Source organism: Puma concolor, chromosome B3, assembly GCF_028749965.1.
Source record: "Puma concolor isolate L17-30 chromosome B3, mPumCon1.1.hap2, whole genome shotgun sequence".
NCBI classification, from domain to species: domain Eukaryota; kingdom Metazoa; phylum Chordata; class Mammalia; order Carnivora; family Felidae; genus Puma; species Puma concolor.
The window spans coordinates 67,083,967-67,105,046 of NC_141672.1; the positions used below are offsets into that span (position 1 = coordinate 67,083,967).

A 21,080-nucleotide genomic window follows, 5' to 3' on the forward strand; every position below is an offset into this window, starting at 1 on the left:
TTAAATTTATTTATTTATTTTTTGAGAGAAAGAGTAAGCCTATGTGAGGGACAGAGGGAAAGAGAGAGACAAAATCACAAGCAAGATCCACACTGACAGCACAAAGTCTGACGCGGAGCTTGGGGACTCAATCTCACAAACTGGGAGATCATGACCTGAACCAAAATCAAGAGTTTGACACTTAACCAAATGACCAATCCAGGTGCCATTCCATTTGCTTCTAAGTTAGTAAAAAAAAAAAAAAAGCACACCAATGATACAAGTATTTAAATTAAGCCTCATTAGAACACATGAGTAAAATAAATATACTTTAAAAACTGACCCATATAGGGGCTGACCCTGGATGGCTCAATCAGTTAAGCATCCCAACTTCAGCTCGGGTTATGATCACACAATTTGTGGGTTCAAGCCCTGCATTAGGCTCTGTACAGACAGCTCAGACCCTGGAGCCTACTTCAGATTTTGTGTCTCCCTCTGTCTTTCTGCCCCTCCCTCACTTATGCGGTCTCTCAAAAATAAACAAACATTAAAAAAAAAAAAAAACAAAAAACCTTACCCATCTAGTTACTTTTCAATATGAATTTGAAAAGTTAAAAATCATGGTCAAATGGACAGCACAAATAAATAGCAAACTGTAAAACATAAACAGAAATACTCACATAATATATCCACACCTATGTAATGTCATAAATTGATGTATCTGGCACCAGAAACGTCACCAACTTTATGAGAAATTTTAGGAACTTCATGTAAATAATCAGGCATAGACCAATTTAGCCAGTAGCCAGTAAGAAAGCAATTGAAATGGTTACTAAAGAACACCTCACCAAATGCTTTCCAAATGAGAATGGAAATATTAAAGAACCATAGGTTCTGCTAAATCTCAATGTAAGTATAAAATGTTTAATTTTCAACAACAAATTTTACTAGACTGAATTCCTTGACAGCAGAGCCCACACACCAATTCATTCCTGTACCCTTAACTTCAAACAGCGCTCAAGCATAGTGGGCATTCAATAAGATGTTCATTGAATAAATTGACAGTTTCCTTAAGTCAAAACTAAATGGTAATTACTTAAAAAAAAAAAAAAAGCACACACACATAAAGGGTTCTTTTTCACCACTACAAAAACAAAGCCACATACTCATACTGACTTCAACTGACAACAGTCAACATACTGTATCAGGCCATAAAAATGTATTATAAACAAGATATAAATCTTCCTTGTAACAGATATTATGGTTTTCATCCCTTAACAAATTACCCAATTTGGGGGAAAGGCAACTCCACCCAAAGTTCTAGGGATAAAGGCTCAGGCCTATATTTAGTACCATAAACTCTATTCTCCCGGCCAGAGTTCCCTGGCTACAAATGAGTACAGTCCCAAATCAAGATACATAGTCTAGAAAAGATGCTGATTGAGGAGAGTATGGGAAACCAGCTTTCCCTTTCTTCTGAATATATCACCTTTACAAGAGTGACCGACACTTTCTCTCCCCTAAGGAATATCTGCAAGATAATAATATAATGGGTACTCTGCCAACAAGAAAACTAAGGTACTCTCCCAAAATATGTATAAAATAGAAAACCTGAAACTTTCAAGCAGTTCAAGGCTCTGTTAAATGACCTTGCTCATTAAACAAAGTCTAAGCTTACTCTATCTGTATCTGATCTAAAAGTATTGTTCTTTCTACAGTAAGCTTTTTAGCATCCAATTTTTATTTAGCCTTAATTAAAATTCTTTAAAGAATTTCAGTTTTTCTCAGATGTGAACACTGATAGTCCATCAAATTAACTGTCAACAAGTTAAGGGATACACACTAGAAGTGAAAGGCAAACTTACCCTGTAACTTATGCATTTTGATACAGACAAAACAGTTCAATGCAGATATATATCTCATTCTTATATCTGGAATGAACAATTTATAAATCAAAAAAAAATTCTGGCCACCACTGTTCGATTAACAGTATATTTAAAAGTACTTTATTTAATAAAGACAGATTCTACAAGTTAGAAGTAAAAACTAAACCTAAGATTCATTACATTCAAAAGAATCTAAAGTATTAATAGCAGGTATCAATTCACTATTTATTAATATTAAATTAACATTTTGTGACTCATTACATACATAGGCATCTACCTCTTTGGTTTTTTTTAAAGGTAACATGCCTATTTTGGTATTCTTCCTCAAACCGTATTACAAGGGCTAAAGCAGCAGAATCTTCTAAGGCATTATCTCAGAATCAGGTTTAGTAATAAAGAAGCAGTAAAATACATGGAGAAGAATATAGACTAGAAGCAACATTTGAGAATAAAAGAGGAATTGGTAGTCACTAATATAATTAAGAGGATGAAAGGACTCAGGACCTGGAAACAAGACAGAAAAACAGTATTAAAAGAAGCTGAAATACCAACTCACTCTAATGCACCATAAAATTCAACAAATAATTTACTATTTCCGATCTGAATCAAGCTAGCGTAACAGAAATAGATACTGAAGAAAAACCAAACTGGCTTGATCACAGGTATACCTCATTTCATTGAATAAGTGTATTAAAAACTGGCAATTTTACCAATGCAACTCAAATTTCTCATTCAGTTCACGGTCTTAAAGCACTTTTTCAAACACCTGTAAGTTACGAAATCAATTCAGTAGGTCACAACCAGCACCTCTTTATTTCACTGTAATGGACTAGAAAATCAAAATAATGTATACAGTATTGTTTTTTGAGATTTCATTTATGGAGAAATGTTTATGTGTATGATATAAACAAATTCTGATGGTTGCAATCAAGAAATGTCTTAAAAGGTTTTGATTTCATAACTAACACTAAACTCATTTTGGAGCAGAGAATAAAGGACGATCAAACATAAAGCCTTCTTTGATTGGCAGGAATGACAAATAAGTCCACTTTAAGAGAAACAGATCTTCCTTAGATGCCACTAATGCCCAAAAGTCGTAACTTTTTAGGTATTAAGGAATCTGAAAAAAGGTTTTTAAGACTACAGCTCCCATCTTGGAATCAAAGAACGAAGATAAACAGAATGACCTCTCCTCTTAAGAGGGGGAAAAAAAACAAAGAAATGTATAAACTTGGGTTCAGAATTCATAAGAGTATTTAATTTAAAAATGAATATAGAAACTAATCCACCATAATGGAACAAAAGACTAGTCATTCAACACTGGCAGTTCCTCAAGGCTCTGGTAGGCGCTCCTCTGTACTCCCCAAGGTCAATTTCATCTGCCATCTCTACTTCAGTGTGTCCTAAATATGTATCTCCAACTCAGACCTCTCCTGTGAGAACATCTAACTGCCAAATTAACATCTCCACTTGAACTCTAAAACCAAAGTTATAATTTCCACTCCCCAACTCTAAACCTGGTAAATCTCTAATGTTCTACATCATAAACAGCATCAACACTGTTAAAGCTGCATAAGCGAGAAACCAAGAAGGTATCTTTCCTATCTCATTTACCATTCTCACTCTTTCTCCCCAAACAATACACCATCAAATCTTAGAGATTTTAGGTACTCTTAAATCCATCTCATTCCCTCCACTGCCATCATTCTCCCTTCCCACTCCAACTACTCAAAAGTTTTCATCATGATTTATTTAGATTACTGTAATATGCTAGTTGGTCTTCCATGGCTCAACCCATTCACCACATGGAAACCAAGTGATTTCAAATCCATCCACTGTCTAGTGTATCACTTCAAAGCTAAATAACAGAAATGTCTAACAATGCTAAAAAGGTCCAAGTCTAGTCCCAACTAGCGAGTCTCTCCTTGTACTACTCTTTCCCACAGAACTAAGGGTCAGCAATTCAGCCTGCTGCCTGTGTTTATACTGCAACAGCAGATCTGAACAGTTATAACAGAGGCTACATTACCTGCAAAGCCTAAAATACTACCTGACTATGGAAAGTATGCCAGTACCTTCCTTAGATTAATGACCACTTACAGTGACCTCTTTAAAGAACATACCACATTCCCTCTCACAACATGAACACTCTATTCATTCAGCATTAAATAGTCTTCCAACCATCCAACCATTCCACTAGTTAAGTCCTATTAACCCATCATATCTGACTTAAAATGACACTTCTCAGGGAGGCCTTTCCTCACCCTCTATACTAGCACATCTCAATTCAGATAAGCCACATTTCAATAGCCCCATTGGCTACCATACTGGAATAACAGTTCCAAGACAGAAGACTAGATGTTTTGAGGTGTACTTTTCTATTCTATTGGTCAATATGCCTATCTCTGTGCCAATACCAGTCTTACATGCTAAAGTTTTACATTATCTGATAAAATAAGCACATACACCCATCACCACCACTCCACCTCTGCCTTTCTTCTTAAGTGGCCTATTCTAGGAGCACTTGGGTGGCTCAGTTAAGCATCTGACTCTTCATTTCCGCTCAGGTAATGATATCGCAATTCATGGGTTTAAGCAGAACCTGCTTGGGTTTCTCGCTCTCTCTCTCTCTCCCTCCCTCCTTCCGCCCCTCTCTTGCTATCTCTCAAAAATAAACAAACTTTTTTTTAAAGAAGTGTCCTATTCTAGGCTCTTTACTCTTCCATACATGGGTTTTTTAAAAACACTGTGTGAAGTAACCTGAAAAACTCTGACACTCTGAATGAAACACTGAATCCAGACATTAGTCTGAAAGCAATGAATAATATGCTATATTCATGGACAGGAAAGCACTAGAGTTCCCCATTTATTTAGATCTTTTCCACTGTTTTTCAATACCTTTCCACATAGTGGTGTGCACACGTTATAATTACTCCCAGGCACTGGATAATCTACCATGCTTCTGTAACTAGTATCTTCTCCAATTATTTTTACTATTTATTCCCAATATACAGAGAAGCAATTGACTTTTGGTAACTGATATTACTCAAACTATTTCTGTTAACTCCTCTACTACCATTAATTTATTTGTAGATCCTTTATGGCTTTTACATAGACAATCACATCAGCCAATAATGACAATTTTGCTTCCTCCATTCTAATATTCATGCATTTAATTTTTTTTATTTTATTGCTTTGACTAGCACCTCCACATAATACTGAATAAAGTGGTGACAGTGTGTACATTATCTTGTTCCTGGTTGAAAAGAGAGTCCATTTCCCCATTTAGGGCATTTGTTGCAGGATATTTGTTGCAGATTTCAATTGTTTATTTGTAGAAACCTTTTTTCCAAGTTAAGGTTCTTATCTATTCATAATATAGTTTTCTATGAATTTATTAAATTTATAAAATGCCTTTCATACACTGTTGCTGCATGTTTTTTGCTATTATATGTCTAAAATCCCTTATCTAAAACCCTTGAGGAAAATATGTTTTAGCATTTGGAAGTTTTTAGTCATTAGCCATAATGTACAGTACAAAAACTGTCAATTATGTAACCCCATTAAAGTGTGGGTCAGTTCTGCAGTGAACTGTATGGATATTTACTCTAAATAAGATCAGCAATGATTAAAAATAGCCTCAAATAAGATTCTGCAACCAAGAGCAGGTCAAATCAGATTGTGTCGCAAAGTTTGAAAAAAAATAACAAAAACAAAAAACTTGGTTTTCAGAAGTTGTTGGATTTCAAAACTGCAGTCAAGGGCCTGTGGACCTGTATTTGTATTTCATTTAGGATTTTTGCATGTACACTCCCCTAGGCAAAACAGGACTATAATTTTCCTTTTTTATACCATCCTTGTCTGATTCTGAAATTAAGACTAGATGACTTCAAGAAAATGAATTAAAGAACGTATTCTCCTGCTTTCTGTTTTCTGGAATAGTTTGAAGAACACTGAAATCATCCATTCATTGAAAAGTCTCCTATTAAATGATCTGAGCCTGGTATTTTTGTGCAAGATAAAACTATTACTCCACAACTTATGGGACTGGGGTGCCTGGGTGCCTCAGTTGGTTATGTGTCTGACTCTTGACTTTGGCTCAGGTCATGATCTCAGAGTCGTGAGATTGAGCCCTACATCATGTTTGAACTGGATGTGGTGCCTGCTTAAGATTCTCTCTCTCTCCCTCCCCCACCCCCCATTGCGTTCACTCTCCTTCTTTAAAAACAACAACAGGGGCGCCTGGGTGGCGCAGTCGGTTAAGCGTCCGACTTCAGCCAGGTCACGATCTCACGGTCCGTGAGTTCGAGCCCCGCGTCAGGCTCTGGGCTGATGGCTCAGAGCCTGGAGCCTGTTTCCGATTCTGTGTCTCCCTCTCTCTCTGCCCCTCCCCCGTTCATGCTCTGTCTCTCTCTGTCCCAAAAATAAAATAAAAACGTTGAAAAAAAAATTAAAAAAAAAAAAAAATAAAAACAACAACAAAAATAGTTATGGGATTATTCAAAGCTTTCTTGTCTGTATTTTTCTGAGTTTGTGTTAATTTTGTTTAAACTTTCAAATATGCTGACATAAAACTGTTGATAGTATTCTATTATCTTTTTTTTAAGTATTTTTTTTTTAATGTTTACTTTTGAAAGAGACAGAGAGAGAAACAGAGCATGAGCAGTAGAGGGGCAGAGAGAAGGAGCCACAGAATCTGAAGCAGGTTCCAGGCTCTGAGCTGTTCGCACAGAGCGCGACGCAGGGCTCAAACTCATGAACTGTGAGGTGATGACCTGAGCTGAAGTCAGACACTTAATCAACTGAGCTACCCAGGTGCCCCAATGTTCTATTATTTTTTAATCTATCTGTGATTATGTTCCCTTTTTCATTGTCAGTATTTAATTATGCCTTCTCTTTTTTTCTGATTAATCTTGAAGGACATTTGTCTACTTTTCTAGTCTTCTTAAAGAGTCAACTTTTAGCTTTATTGACTTCTCATTTGGTTTCTGTAGCTCTCTAACTTCAAAAATGAATATGTAAGGAAGCTCAGTCGGTAGATGACGTGACTCCTGATCCTGGGGTTCTAAGTTCGAGCTCCACTTTGGGTATACAGATTACTTAAAAAAATAAGTAAAAATAAACGGAGTATATACATCAGCTTCCCACCTAGACTATGTGAGGCCAATCACTTCCCTACCTGCAACCTGAAATCCAACACAACTTTCCTTACTCCTCAGGCCTTGCTTAACTAACTGCTTTTGGATTTAAATTAGCTCTTCAACTTAGCAGATTTTTATAAATGCAGTGTTATTTCACAATATCCCCAAAATAAGGGCAGTTTCCTATCATCTCTCACCTTACTTAGTAACAATTTTATGCCTCTGTAAACATGATCTTCCCCACCTAAAATCTTTTCTCCTTCTTTAAAGCCAACCAAAATACCCCAAACTGGTGACGTACCTCTTTCTTCATGAAGCTTTGTGAAATTAACTATAAACTCTAGGGTAATAGCTCAGCCTGTATTCCTTTAATATTATATTTAAGTGATACTATCAAAAAATAGAGTACATACTTTATTTAACAAATTTACTAATGCGTCAGGCACTGCTATAAATAAATATGAACTGATTTTTCATAGCAGTCCAAGAAATATGTTTATCTCCATTTTCCTAGTTGGAAGTGCAGAATGATTACACACTTACACAGCTAGTAAATGACAGAGCCTGGATTCAAATCCCAGAAGTCTGGCTCCAACAAACCATGTGCCCTTAACTATGCTTCCTTAAATTGTTCTAGTAGTACTTTCTTAACACTGCCCCAAGCACAAGGTATGGTCTCTCTAACTACCATTTAAACTCTTTAAGGGGATGTGTGTTCTTTTTTTTATATCCTTCAACAACTTTCTGCACAGACTTTAAGTGTTTAGCAGGTTATTAGCTAATGCTTACTGAACTGAAACATAAGACGACAATTACTCAAGTCCAGCTTACACAATGAAAATAATTTTTAGGAAAATTAAGTTGCACTAAAGTGCTCCAGCCTTGCTTGGAAAAAAAAATATTATGAATAACTTATATAAAGTTAGCTTTGGAGTGAGCTAAGACATATACTGTGCATATATACACACAAATCCATAAAATATAGCTGTGGTCCAACACTGTTTCTGTAAAATTTCACTGTAAACTATGTTTACCTTTTTAAGATCACAGGTATAGAAACTAAACATTTAAGCGATAAATTAAAAAATTAAAAATTATTTACAGACCTAAAAACTTCTAAAATAGAATTTCTTCAATTTTCTTAGAGTTCAAATATTCTAATACATGAATCTAAAAACTAAAGCAATGTTATATGAAAGTACAAGGAAATTCTAAAATAGCTCTAAAGATTAAAATAGCTCAAACTACCGTAAGTTAAGTCAACTGAAAGCAGATTATAAATACGACCCAAAGCCAATGCACCACTTCAATAGAAGTGAGGACAAGACTGACACCAAATGAAAAGAGGTACATTATACAAAAGGCTGAATAGAAGCAAATATATGAACCATTCCAAGTGAAGAAGAGAACCTAGGCCCATGTTTCTCTGTGGAATAATAACAAAAATTAAAGACAAATTACTGTATTTAGTGATTTTAAGATGTGGTGAATGTAAATACCACCATTACTTTATGTATCTTTAAAAAAGAAACAATAAAATCCTGTATTAATTATAATATCAATTAACATTGGATATTAGATTCAGTAAAATTCTTATCTTCCTGAACTTCCTCAACTTAGGATGGGGTTATATCCTGCTCAACCCATTGTAAGTTGAAAATATGTATCATTAAATCAAAAAACCACTTAATATACCTCACACGTCTAACATCATAGCTTAGCCTATCCTACCTCAAATGCTCTCAAAACACATTAGTCTACAGTTGGGCAAAATCACATAACACAAAGACTATGCTATTAGTAAGTGATGAATATTCTGAAATGTACTGAATACTGTACTGAAAGTGAAAAACAGAATGATTTTGTGGGCAAAGAATGGCTGTTTACCCCTCATGACTGCATGGCTGAATGGAGCTGCAACTTGCTACCATTGCCCAGCATCACAAGAATATTGTACTACATCTCACTAGCCCAGGAAAAGACCAAAATTCAAAATTCTAAGTATGGTTTCTATTGAATGTGCTACTGCTTTTGCACTATCATAAAGCTGAAAAATCTTAGTTGGAACCATCCTAAGTCAAGGACCATGTGTATAATTAAGTGACTATGTAAGACAAATCATGTATGAGAAACATTTAATTCAAGGAATATTATTACTAAACTAACTGAAATCAGGTAATGTGCTAAAATTTCAGAATATAAATACAAATTTGGTATATTCCTTCCTCACAGTGCTCATAATTAAGAAATTAACACTAAAATAACTATAGTAATAATAAATATCGAGTCATTTAAGTCTTTGGAATTCAATTGTTGAACATTTTTACCCTAAAGAAATGACCTAGGGGTGCCTGGGTGGCTCAGTATGTTAAATGTCTGACTTCAGCTCAGGTTATGATCTCACAGTTCGTGGGTTTGGGCCCCACATCAGGCTCTGTGCTGACAGCTCAGAACCTGGAGCCTGCTTCAGATTCTAGGTCTCCTTCTCTCTCTGCCCCTCCCCGTGCTCACTCGCATGCTCTCTCAAAAATAAAACATTTAAAAAAGAAAATAATCGAAAAAGAACAATCTTTCATGCAAATTGGCCACTGCAATAAAAAAATGATAGCAAAATTAAAAACCTAGAAGCCTAGCCACCCAGTTTTAAAACAATTTGTTAAATGGAAAACAATGTAATAAGTAAAGGTATTAACTGAAATACTATGAAGCAATATGGAAAAATTCAACTAAGTGAAAAAAATAAAAAAGCACTTATACACTACTACTGCAACTAAATAAAAATTAGGAATAATGGGGAAATATAAAGAAAACTATTGAGAAAGATGTTGAAAACCTAAGTGTTTGCTCATAGATTGTATATTAAATAATAGTACTACACCATCATTAAATTTCCTCATTTTGGTATCTGTACTGTTACTATTTAAGAGAATGTTCTTGTTCTCACAAAATGAAGTATTTAATGGTAGAAAGAGTCCAGCATCTCCAATTTAATCTCAAAGGGCTCAAAACAATAAACCTCAATACACACACACACATCAAATAGATCAAGGAAGAAGGACAAAATGCTTCCTGAGGGTAAATCTCAGTAAAGAATATACAAAAGCTTTTATCCTTCCTGCAACTATCCTCCAAGTTGAAATTATAATAAAAAGTTACCGGGGCGCCTGGGTGGCTCAGTCGATTGAGCGTCTGACTTCAGCTCGGGTCATGATCTCACAGTCTGTGAGTTCGAGCCCCGCGTCAGGCTCTGTGCTGACAGCTCAGAGCCCGGGGCCTGTTTCAGATTCTGTGTCTTCCTCTCTCTCTAACCCTCCCCCGTTCACGCTCTGTCTCTCTCTGTCTCAAAAATAAATAAACATTAAAAAAAAAAAAAAAAATTAAAAAAAAAAAAGTTACCAAAACAACTAAGTAAACTTATGATCAAAAATAGAAAAATAACACACATATACACAAAAGCAATTTAAAATGGAAAGGCTGTAAATGCTTTATTTTTGTTAATATGCATTAAGTAGTTTTAATAACATAAGAAAAAAAGCTGAAGTCTTTTGGTGGTGATAAAATGTATAGTAAAAACTAGTGATTAATAGCTGAGTATGAAAGATCATTAGCTAGTAGCATGTGTTGTGAGTACCTGCAGTAAATATGTACTAAGATGATGGACATACATAACTGATGAAAAAATTATCAACATGGACAATGAAAGCCTGCTGAAAGACTATCTTAAAACCATAAAAAATCTGAAGAAAGTTTATGCACACTCAAGAGTCAAAGAAAAGAGTACTGGAAGTAAAGGTGCTAAGGTACCACTGTGATAAAGATCTAATTAAAATTATTAATTATAACTTTAATAGCATACATATTTAAGCTTTTAATGCTTAATACCATCAGGTAAATTAATATCTACTGAAAATGGATACTGTATTGCTATTTGGTCAGAACGTTACAATTCAAACTTCAGAAACCTTTCTGCATGTCTTTAGGCATTACACCACCATCCACAAAGAAGCTTCCTGGAACTGTAAATTCCAAAATTGCAAATAATTTCCAATATTACAAATTATTAATTATATTTTAGTATCTTTGATCCTGGTAGGTCAAATTAATTTTGCAAAACTGCTAGGTCAAGAAGGCAAAAAGATAAATGGGATACGTAAAAACAAAAAAAAGAGCGAAATCACTTTATATCTCTGTTTCTAAAAGGAAAATAAGCATATTCACCTAGAATAATTACACTGAAGAATAAGAATGCAAACTTCTACACTAAAGACACAAGTAAAAAATAATGCAATTTAAAAAGTAATGAAAATAATTCACCCTCACAAAATACTAAAAACATTAAAAAGAGCTAATTATTTACCGAATGACCTAATGCAGCCTAAGTTCTCAATAATATTCATTACCTTAAAAAATATGTATTTTAAAAGGCAAAACAAACATCTTCATAAACATTATTAGTGTTTAGTAAAGTTTTATAAGTTAAACTTACCTTTTTATCTTCTTTTACTTTGTGGGTTTTCTTCTTCATTTTCTTATCATCTAATTCCTGGTCTGAAGTGATTGCAGGATTATCAATACCACCTTTCCAAGTTTCAACAGGAGAAAGAAGTGGATCTTCTTCACTTCCACGATGTCTTCCTTTTCTTTTTGTTTTAGAAGTGGTGAAAGCCTCATCATCACTTGCATCTGAATGTGTTCTTCTATAGTACGACTTGGCTTTACTAAACAGGGTTTTAGATTTATATTTGTATTTTGAAGGCCTCCTTTCCCCATGACTTTTTGAGGTTCTATCAGAAAATCCATTTTCTTCATCTCCTTGGGTGTTATTTACAAATGAATTTCGAATTTTAATAATGCGAGTCTGACTATCATCTGGGACAACATAGATCTCATCAGAATAGCCCTTCTGTTTGAAAATTGTGTCAATGGGTTCCGCATAGTTATCTGAAGGATCCATATCTTCAGGATGTGCCAAAGGTACCCGAGAAGTCTGTTTTCTTGGATTTTTACCAATACCAGCTTCAATTGTTTTTAAGAGGTTTGGATCCAGTTTTTTCACATTTGTCTTAGGTACAACTGGTTTAGGTTTAATAGGTGGAGGCACTTTATGGTTGCGTTCATGGTCATGACAGTTTGGGGTGCTATGAATAGGATATTCATTTCCTTCTAAATCTAATCTGTATCTGGAACGGTCACTAGGTGTTGGAAGCAACTGTACATCATCCCCAATCGGACTATAAGGAGGTGGTGCTTCTGTATCATCATCTGAATCAGGGTAGTTGTTATAGGGGAAACAGTCTCTGGGAGATGGTAGAAAAACATCCTCACTTTGATGGGTTGATTCCCTTGTATTATCAGATAAATAGGAATTTTCTATCATATTTTTTTTCTCTAGAACATCACTGAAAAACAGTGTAAAGACCTCAGTTTGTCGATGATATTGAGATAAAGAATACAGTGCTGTAAACTTAGCAGTGATCTCAGTTGCAATGTGTTCTCCTTCAGTCATTAACTCCTTGATAGCCTCATTTTCAAAAAAATCTGCTTGGCTGTCAGTAACTGCCACCAGCTGTACAGGAATGGTGTCTTGAACTTCTGATAGAAATGCTCGAAGCATTCCCATTGACGCTTTCCGTTTGGCAGAATAAACTAATATATACCCATGAACTAGTTCATCTTTCCTTACCCCAATTGAAGAATGGTATGATAATATTGTGATCTGTATTCGCCTCCTTTTTTCACCAATGATTTTATCAAGCATTAGGGAATTATTCTGTCCAGCTTGAGCAGCACTACAAGAATGAGAATCAAGGAAGGGTGAAAGAATAAGATCCACACTAAAGGGATCACCACACATGGCACACATGACAATTCTCAAGTCAGCTTCTGATACATCCTTACTGGTGGGAACTGGGCTCACCACATCTAAATTATGCTTAACTGATTCTAATACTCCTCTTAGAGCTTGCTTTATTTGGGTTTCATTAAATTTACGAGGATATGTACCAGGAGGTACATCTACAAAAGGACATTGTAACTTGTTTGCCAACTGTTGCCCTTGGTGCCTGAGAATTGGTAGATTCTTACTCATGGAATCTCGCTGATTAGCCAGAATTAATGTAAATGGAAGATTTGCCATGTATTTATCTTTTCTGATCTGAGAAGCTTCAGTTCTTATTTTTCCAATAAATTCCCCAATAAAATTCAGTGACTCAATGGAATTAAATACACAGAAGCACCCATGTGGTTTAAAGGCAGCAGTCCACAATTGACTTAAGAAGTAAGGCGACTTGGCATCAACTGGCCGAAGATCAAGTTCATAAATTTTTCCATCTAAGGCATACTCATCATCAGTGGATTGTGTTCTTATCTCATTTGCTAGTTCTTGGGCAAGGCCATCCTTCCCTAAAATGAAAAGGTTAACTTTATCTATATTGGTACTATCATGATACAACCGTAAGCGGCCATGATCCAACTGCAAAAGACTACTGGCAAGTAATTGCTCTACTTTAATGTCTGTACAATTTTGGCCACTAAGACAGGTTTCTTTAGTGGGGTGATAAACAAACCCTATGTGCTTAAGTAGAAGAGATTCCCTATCAGGTGCAAGTTTCTGTAAAGCTTTATATCTAGGTTCTTCACTCAAAACTGTATGAATTTCACTCATTTTATCTGAACTAGGTGTTGCATTAAGATCTAAATCATAAAAAAGTTCAGAGTGCTCAAAAAGCATTTCCTGAAACTCTTCTTTGGCTTTTTCAACTATTTCTCGCTGATGCCTACCATACACCTCTTTGCTATCAGCCTCTGTGATGTACTTGAAGGCTTCATCCTCCATAACAAAGCACATAACTTCTTCCCACGGCTGCCCAGGTGAAATGAACTGAATTTTTTCCAAAGTCTTTTTGAATTTTTCCTTCATTTCTACCCTTCTTTTCTCTGATATTAGATGTTGTACATGGTTCTGATAGACTTTCTCAGCTTCTAAAGTGCTCAGGAGGTCAAATGGGATTCGTCTATCATTAATTTTGTCTATATGGTCAGTTTCATCCCAAGGTGTTTTTTCTAGCACCACAAAACATAACTGAAAGTCTGCTCTCTTTTCCAATAACTTCAAAGCTTCTGACCAATTCAAATGTTCAATCTCTTCTAAGTTTGGCAAAAGAGTATTAAAAGCTCTTGGTAAAGTATTTATATATTCTTCTCTCCTTTTTCTTATGTGTTCTTGTTTAAGTTGTTCTATATGTTTTGAGAATGTATTTCTGGCCTTTCTTGTTCCCTCTAAGTTGATGTATTCTTCATAATCAGGATGATTTTTTAATTTATTACTAACAGTTTTCCAAGTTGCATGATAATCTCTCACAGTCTGCACAAGTTTTTCAAACTTATCTGTTGCTGTGACAACAAGTTGTCGCTGTGTTTTATAAGCATCCAGATAGGGAATAATTTTAGGTTTGCCACGAGTTTTATCCAACATTTGTACCAGTGCAGTGAAACATGTCTCGATGTTGACATTAAATCGTGCTGATGTTTCCACTACAAGAAGGTTCTTTTTGTTTGAAGCAAATGCCTGAACTTCTCTAAGATAATGATCCACGCACTCATCACATTTAGTTGCTGCTATTATTACAGGCTTTTTTGATTTTGATAGTTGGACAAAAAGATTATTCACAAATTTAAGTTGATCATCAAACTTCCTATTGCATCCCTGACTCACATCAATGCACAGTAAAAACCCATCTACATTGAGCTTCCCTTCGGGCATTTGCTTCTGCTCAAAGTCTTGTTCCAAGCCCAGCTGATCAGTGCAAATGTACATTAGTTTTTCTGCTGACTGCAATTTAGAGGCAGCTGCACGTTTTATATATGGTTGCAAATTCGTACTCCGATGAGGCAAGAAAGTCTGGTCATCAATGAACTCTGTTTGTTCAATGACATGAATTTTGCATTCTACTCCATCTTCACCATTTTGTGTTATGTCACCCCAGTACAAAAAGTGATCATTGTTTACTACTCGTCCTCCAAAGTCAATGGTGCTAAGCACAGAAGTATGCTCTGGGTAATATTCATCTGCTTTTGAGCGTACAAATCTATTGCACAAACAAGACTTTCCAACTCCACAGTTACCTTTGTCTTTTTCAGTCCCAGAGAGTCCAACTACACTGATCGTATAGGATGGGGGGCGAGGCTCTTTGTTTTTTGCCATCATAACTCTCTTCTCATGTCTCTACATTCATAAAGATAACCAGATATACTTCTCATTCTGAAAATAAAATCATCTCAAAATACAGATCCGAAAGTTCAGAACTATATTTGGTTCTTTGTACTTCCCTCATTTCTATGCAGAAAGGTCTTCAATATCATAACGATCATCTTCCTAGAAAGAGGAGAAAAAGGACAAAACTTAATCAGGAATTACATATTAAATTATATACATACTACAGATGTTCGTAACAAAGCACTATAGATACTAATGTTACATGTATTTTAGGTTTGAAACCACCATTAAACACTGCTTATGATTTACCATTATAAATGCAACCGACTTCAAAAATTTAAGAGAAATCTAATAATTAAAATAATTACATACAAAATTTAATGTTTCACAAGCTTTAAACTAAGCCCCTACTGACCAAATGTGCGTTTTGTCTCTATTCCTTCCTAGAAGTTTGAAGAAACAACTAGTCCTTTCCCCTCCCTCAATTTTCCTGCCTTCTGTGACTGGAGGTATGTTTGCTGATAACTAAAGCAACTAGTTGCCTTAACAACTCTCTCACAACTTTCAAAACAACCTGCTTTCTATTACATTATTCCCCAAAACTTGTTCCCTAAAATGGAATTTCATACAAATTTAGCAAGATGTTAGAATTAAATAAAATTTTTCATAAAGTTTCAACATGCTCCTGTGAAATCTATAAAATTTTATGCCCAAAAACAAATTTAAAATATTCACACACTGCAATAGGTAAGTAGAAATGGACAGTTAATACAAATACTGAGAGTATTTAACCAGACCAAAGTTTCTCAAACTATCAAAGGATCAATTTTTATTTCATATCTGCATGTTCAATTTTGCAAAATGCAATAAATACAGTTTTTTAAAAATCCAAGCCCCAATTATTAGATTGAAGAGACATAACATCACTGTCAAATTATTTCTAAATGTTCTTGATTTCTGTATTTATTTCCTCTAAGAGTAGCTACAAAAAGCTCATGGACCACATTTTAAGTAGCAGTAAGATAAAGAATTTGGAGATTATATATTTGAGATAATCTTCTACAAGTATTTGATACACTAGCAACATTAAATAACCTGGAAGAACTACATGCAATTTAATTTAGGTTATTTATGTGGAAGCAATGAATCAGTCTTTTAGAATAATCTTATTTATAGATTCCTCATTCTTTTGAGGTTGAATTAAAAGCAATATATCATTTGGACATCAACATATGTGAAAATTATCTTCAGTTCAAACAAACTAAAGAACATAGAGAAAAAATACAAAGAAAAGAACCACCACTTGCCCCAAATACCTGGCTTCTACACTGACCTCAAATGCAAGTAAACATTTATTCAAAATATACTGTACACTTACTATACTAACAACTAATGAGTAACAGAAATTGTAATTCAGAATTATGACTAACATTTCTGGTAAAATAATATTAAAAAGTAAAATTTCACATTTTTGTATTCATGTACTTTATTCTATTAGCCTCAACTATAAATACTAGCATCTGCCATATGACATTCAAACAAAGCATTTACTAGATTCACTTTCCTAATAAAATAATCCTATGTAGAAAAAGCAACACAAATAGTTAAAGTTATTTCAAATCTATTTGAGTTTATGACAACAGTAAAACCAAAACTGCTTTGATACATGTTTCCCCATCTATAAAATGGGGCTGTGTATCTATATAAATTTAAGAAGTAAATCATTTTTTTAAATGTTAAGCACCTAGCCAACAAAGGGTTTAATAAGCATTAGTTCTGTTTATTAATTTGATTCTTAGAACCAGTGAAACAGTCAAGTATTTTTTCAAAAAAATGATCTGGTCAGACCTGTGACTTAAAAAAATTTATCTGGCAGCAATGTATATGATAACTAGAAGTAAGAGAAATTGGGGCAGTCCCTCCAATCCTATTAACTCTTTTTCATTAATAAACCTTTTAAAAAATCTTAATCTGGTCAAATTGGGTATTTACACCTAGCACAAGTTTAACTTTCTTTACCTAAACTGTGTAAAAGAATATTTGTATTTACTGGTAAGAAAACACAATGAATGAACTGGATAACAACATTATATACAGTGATAAAAAGGCAAAAGGAAATTAGTTTGGGAAAACAACACAATGATTCCATAACTAACAATTAAGAAAAAAATCGAAAACAAGGAATAGAATCCTTTCGTCTTACTAGAAAAGCAGAAAACTGCAGACAATACTCTTTAAAATGTACATCAAAAGAAAACCTACCTAGTGATTACTTTGGGGAATTTTCATGTTCAACAGCATAAACACTGGCACTACATATGGCTCTTTATTAAACAAACATCTATTCTGAAAACTAAGCAATTCAAAGCATGTTAAGACTGTCCCCTGCCTTCCAGTTTAAGAGACACAAAGTTAACAGAAAAGTAACAGTACATTGTCATATGAACCTAAGTATTATAGAAAATTCTCAACTACAAACCTAATCCCTTGCCTTAATAGTCACTATTCATTCCTCATATATGCTTACCCAAACATTAACAGACACGTTTCTGCTCTCCTACAGCATGTACCTCAAAATACTGAGGTAGCTTTCTATCTTAAGCTATAGAGTGTAAGCAGAAATGAAAACACTCTTATCGTAGAATGTATTTTAAAAGTTTCACAGGGACATCTGGGTGGCTCAGTTGGCTGAGCGTCCGACTTCAGCTCAGGTCATGATCTCGCAGTTAACAAGTTCAAGCCTTGTATGAGGCTCACTGCTATCAGCACAGAACCAATTTGGATCCTCTGTCCCCTTCTCTCTGCCCCCCACCTAAGCTCTCCCTCTCAAAAATAAAGAAACATTAAAAATAAAAATTTCAGAAAGAAAAGGGTCTTAAAATTAAAAGAAGATGAGTGAAGGCATGAAGTTACCACCCTTTCACAGGTCAGTGAAAAATGGAAAGCTTCTTATCTAATGAGAAATAAAACTATTATATCAAATTTTATAATGAGGCTTCTACACATCCTAATAAATTTGATAGTGGCAGGCTTTGAATCATGAATATTAAAGTTTAAATTAGAAATAAGGTAGGTCTACATGACATTTATGGTTTTCACACCAAATTCACAGTAAACTATCAATTAGACACTTAAGTAACATCCATGTTCTTCTTTCAAGAAGGCTACCTGCTGGTATTATGAAGTCAGCTGCAGAGCTTTATGTCATGAGTCACCATAGTGATTTTCAAACAATGATGGAAAATTCTTTCACCTACAGGTAGGAAAGAAGAATACCGGGCAAATAGTTGCTCTCTCCCTCCAAATCTCTCATCAAAGCAGTGCACTCTTTATATAATTTAGAAGTTTACTTAACCCAAAAGATTTTTTTTTTAATTTTTTTTTCAAAAGCCCTAATTTAATAAAAATGATTTCTGGGGCACCTGGGTGGTTCAGTCCGTTAAGCTTCTAACTTCAGCTCAGGTCATGATCTCACGGTTCGTGGTTCGTGCTGACAGCTCAGAGTCTGGAGACTGCTTTGGATTCTGTGTCTCCCTGGCTCTCTGCCCCTCCCCCACTCACTCACATTCTCCCCCTCTCTCTCTCTCAAAAAAAATGAATAAATGTTAAAAAATAAAATAAAATATAGTAATAAAAAATGTTTTCAGATTTTAAAAAAGTTTGAGAAACCATAGACTAGGGAAAAAAAAAAAAACTGTCACCGGTCATCCAAAACATTTTGCTATTTGTTTAGGTGAGTATGGTATTACCACCTCATCAGAGAAAGATAGCTTTCATGAGGTTGACTGTAATAGGTTATAAGGGCATTTAATTTCAGACACCCGGATAGTATATACTTACATGAATTACCTTCTGGCCCTCAACATCCAGGTCAAAATTCCTGTCCATTAACCAACTGAGGCAGTTTTTCTTCTGTGCTTAAAAAAAAAAAAAAAAAAAAAAAAAAATCCTTTTTTTGTGTGCTCCCAGTAATAAACTAATGGCTAATATATATATATGCAGATTATTCAATTTAATTTGAAAATTCCTTTCAGATATGTGTAATGGTAATATCTGATAATGTTGATTCCTACATCTTTCTGATTTTTGGTGTGACTTTCATATAACTTGTTCTCATTTTCTCATATTTTTACCCATGAAGGAACCAAGACAAAAGTAGAAATGACCTACTCAAAGCAATCCAGTTAAAATGAGTCTCTGGATGACCCATCTTTATTTTCTTAAGCAGGACTACTGCTTTTTATGTTTGCAATGCAGTTTCTTTCTCATTCTGCCTTTAAGTTTACCTTATAACCATTTCAAGGAAATGTTTAGATTAAGTATCTTCACAGAAATTAACGAAAAATGTTTAACTTCAGTGGAGCTACAGTTGATGAGAGAGTTGGAGGGAGAGAGCAACTATTTGCCTAATATTCTTCTTGAGTGGTCCCTACAATTGTCTCAGAAATGAAGCGATCTATACAACTAAGTTTTCAAAGATATTTTACTAAGTCATTCAAACACAACTTGTTCCTCTTAATCGAGTTTTAATAACATGAAGTGGCTTTCCATGAAAAACAAAAACAAAAGCTTTTAAGTTCTACAAGGAATCTAGGAAACTGAAAAAAATAAATTCTTAGTAATTCTGGATTTAAACTAAAACTTTGTTTTCTATCTTCTCACAAAACTTCTGCATTCATAGATAAAAGGTGTGATATCTTAATTATTTTACACTTTTAAGTTATTACACCATGTCAGGAAATTCCTGTTGGTCCTATCTTCATAATATATCTAGAATTTATCACTTTTCATTACATTTAGTGCTCTAATCTGACCCATCCACCATCATATCTGGCCCTAGATTATTCCAAGGCTTCCCAATTAATCTCCGTGCTTCCACTCCTGCTCCCCTTCCCCTATCACTATCAGAGCAGCCAGAGTTTCTTTTAAAACGTAAGTCAGAGCTTCCTATTCTTAGGTCCGAAAACCTCCAGTGGCTCCTAAAAGTCAAATCCTTTCTATGGCATAAGATCTGCCTTCTCCAAACCTATCTTATTCTTTGACCTACTCTCATATATTCTCCCACACTCATTCTGCTCTAGACACAATGAGGAACACTAACACAGTTTCTTAACATGCTAAGCATGCCTCTGCCTCTACACTTACTTTTCCTAATAACTTCCAAAGTCCACCTTACCTCCTAATTTACTTGCAACTTATTTACTTGTCATTAGACTCTATCCCTCTCCCCACCCCTACTCCAGATTTAACAAAGATCCACAAAGGCATAAATCTTTATTTCATCAATATATTCCACAAGATTCCAACAGTGCCTCCTACTTAGTACTCAATAAATGCATGAATGCTAATAAATATTAAAATCAAAATGTTCTTAATTCTTTGGTCAAAAAGAGGAAAGCACATTTGTTTACTGAATAAGCACTGTAATATATTAATCTAAAGCTACTAATGGAAGAAATGCACATTTATTTCAAGATTCCAAAAACAGTCAAAACTTAAGCCACCAGAATAAAGACTATGATCTATAATACATTTAGCCCTAATTTTTGAAACTTTTAGAATCAGAAATATTATAAGAAATTACATTTTCCAGAATTAAACAGAAGGATCTTTGTAATTACGTGCTCCAGCTTCTTTAAGTCAAACAAAGTTATCTCTTACATAATCAAATATTTGAGAAAAGACAGATCGGAGCCCGAAGACTGTCATATATTTCACAGTCTCAGGTGATGTAACCTAGCTTAATAAAAGTTATCAACTGATTTACTAAAGATGAATATGGTACAATATTGATACAGTATTACTTAATTCTTATTCTCAGTAACAAATTTATTAATTAACAAATTTATTATTAGCGAA

The 21,080-nt window shown here is 34.6% G+C and overlaps 1 protein-coding gene across 6 annotated transcripts in view; it reads right to left on the reverse strand.

Annotated features, from left to right (window-relative positions):
* The window catches only part of ARHGAP5 (Rho GTPase activating protein 5), an 81,618-nt gene that overhangs the window by 53,221 nt on the left and 7,317 nt on the right, over positions 1-21,080 (reverse strand). For 4 of the 6 annotated variants that reach the window (XR_015252449.1, XM_086709968.1, XM_086709970.1 and 1 more), the window contains exon 2: positions 11,493-15,380. Coding sequence is in view for 4 of the 6 variants with exons in the window: in XM_086709968.1 (XP_086566094.1) it covers positions 11,493-15,212 (3,720 nt within the window). In the remaining 2 variants the exon portion in view is untranslated. Of the gene's footprint in view, positions 1-1,844; positions 1,911-11,492; positions 15,381-19,061; positions 19,139-21,080 lie in introns of those variants that run through there. The other 2 variants (XR_015252450.1, XM_086709969.1) reach the window with 2 other exon arrangements.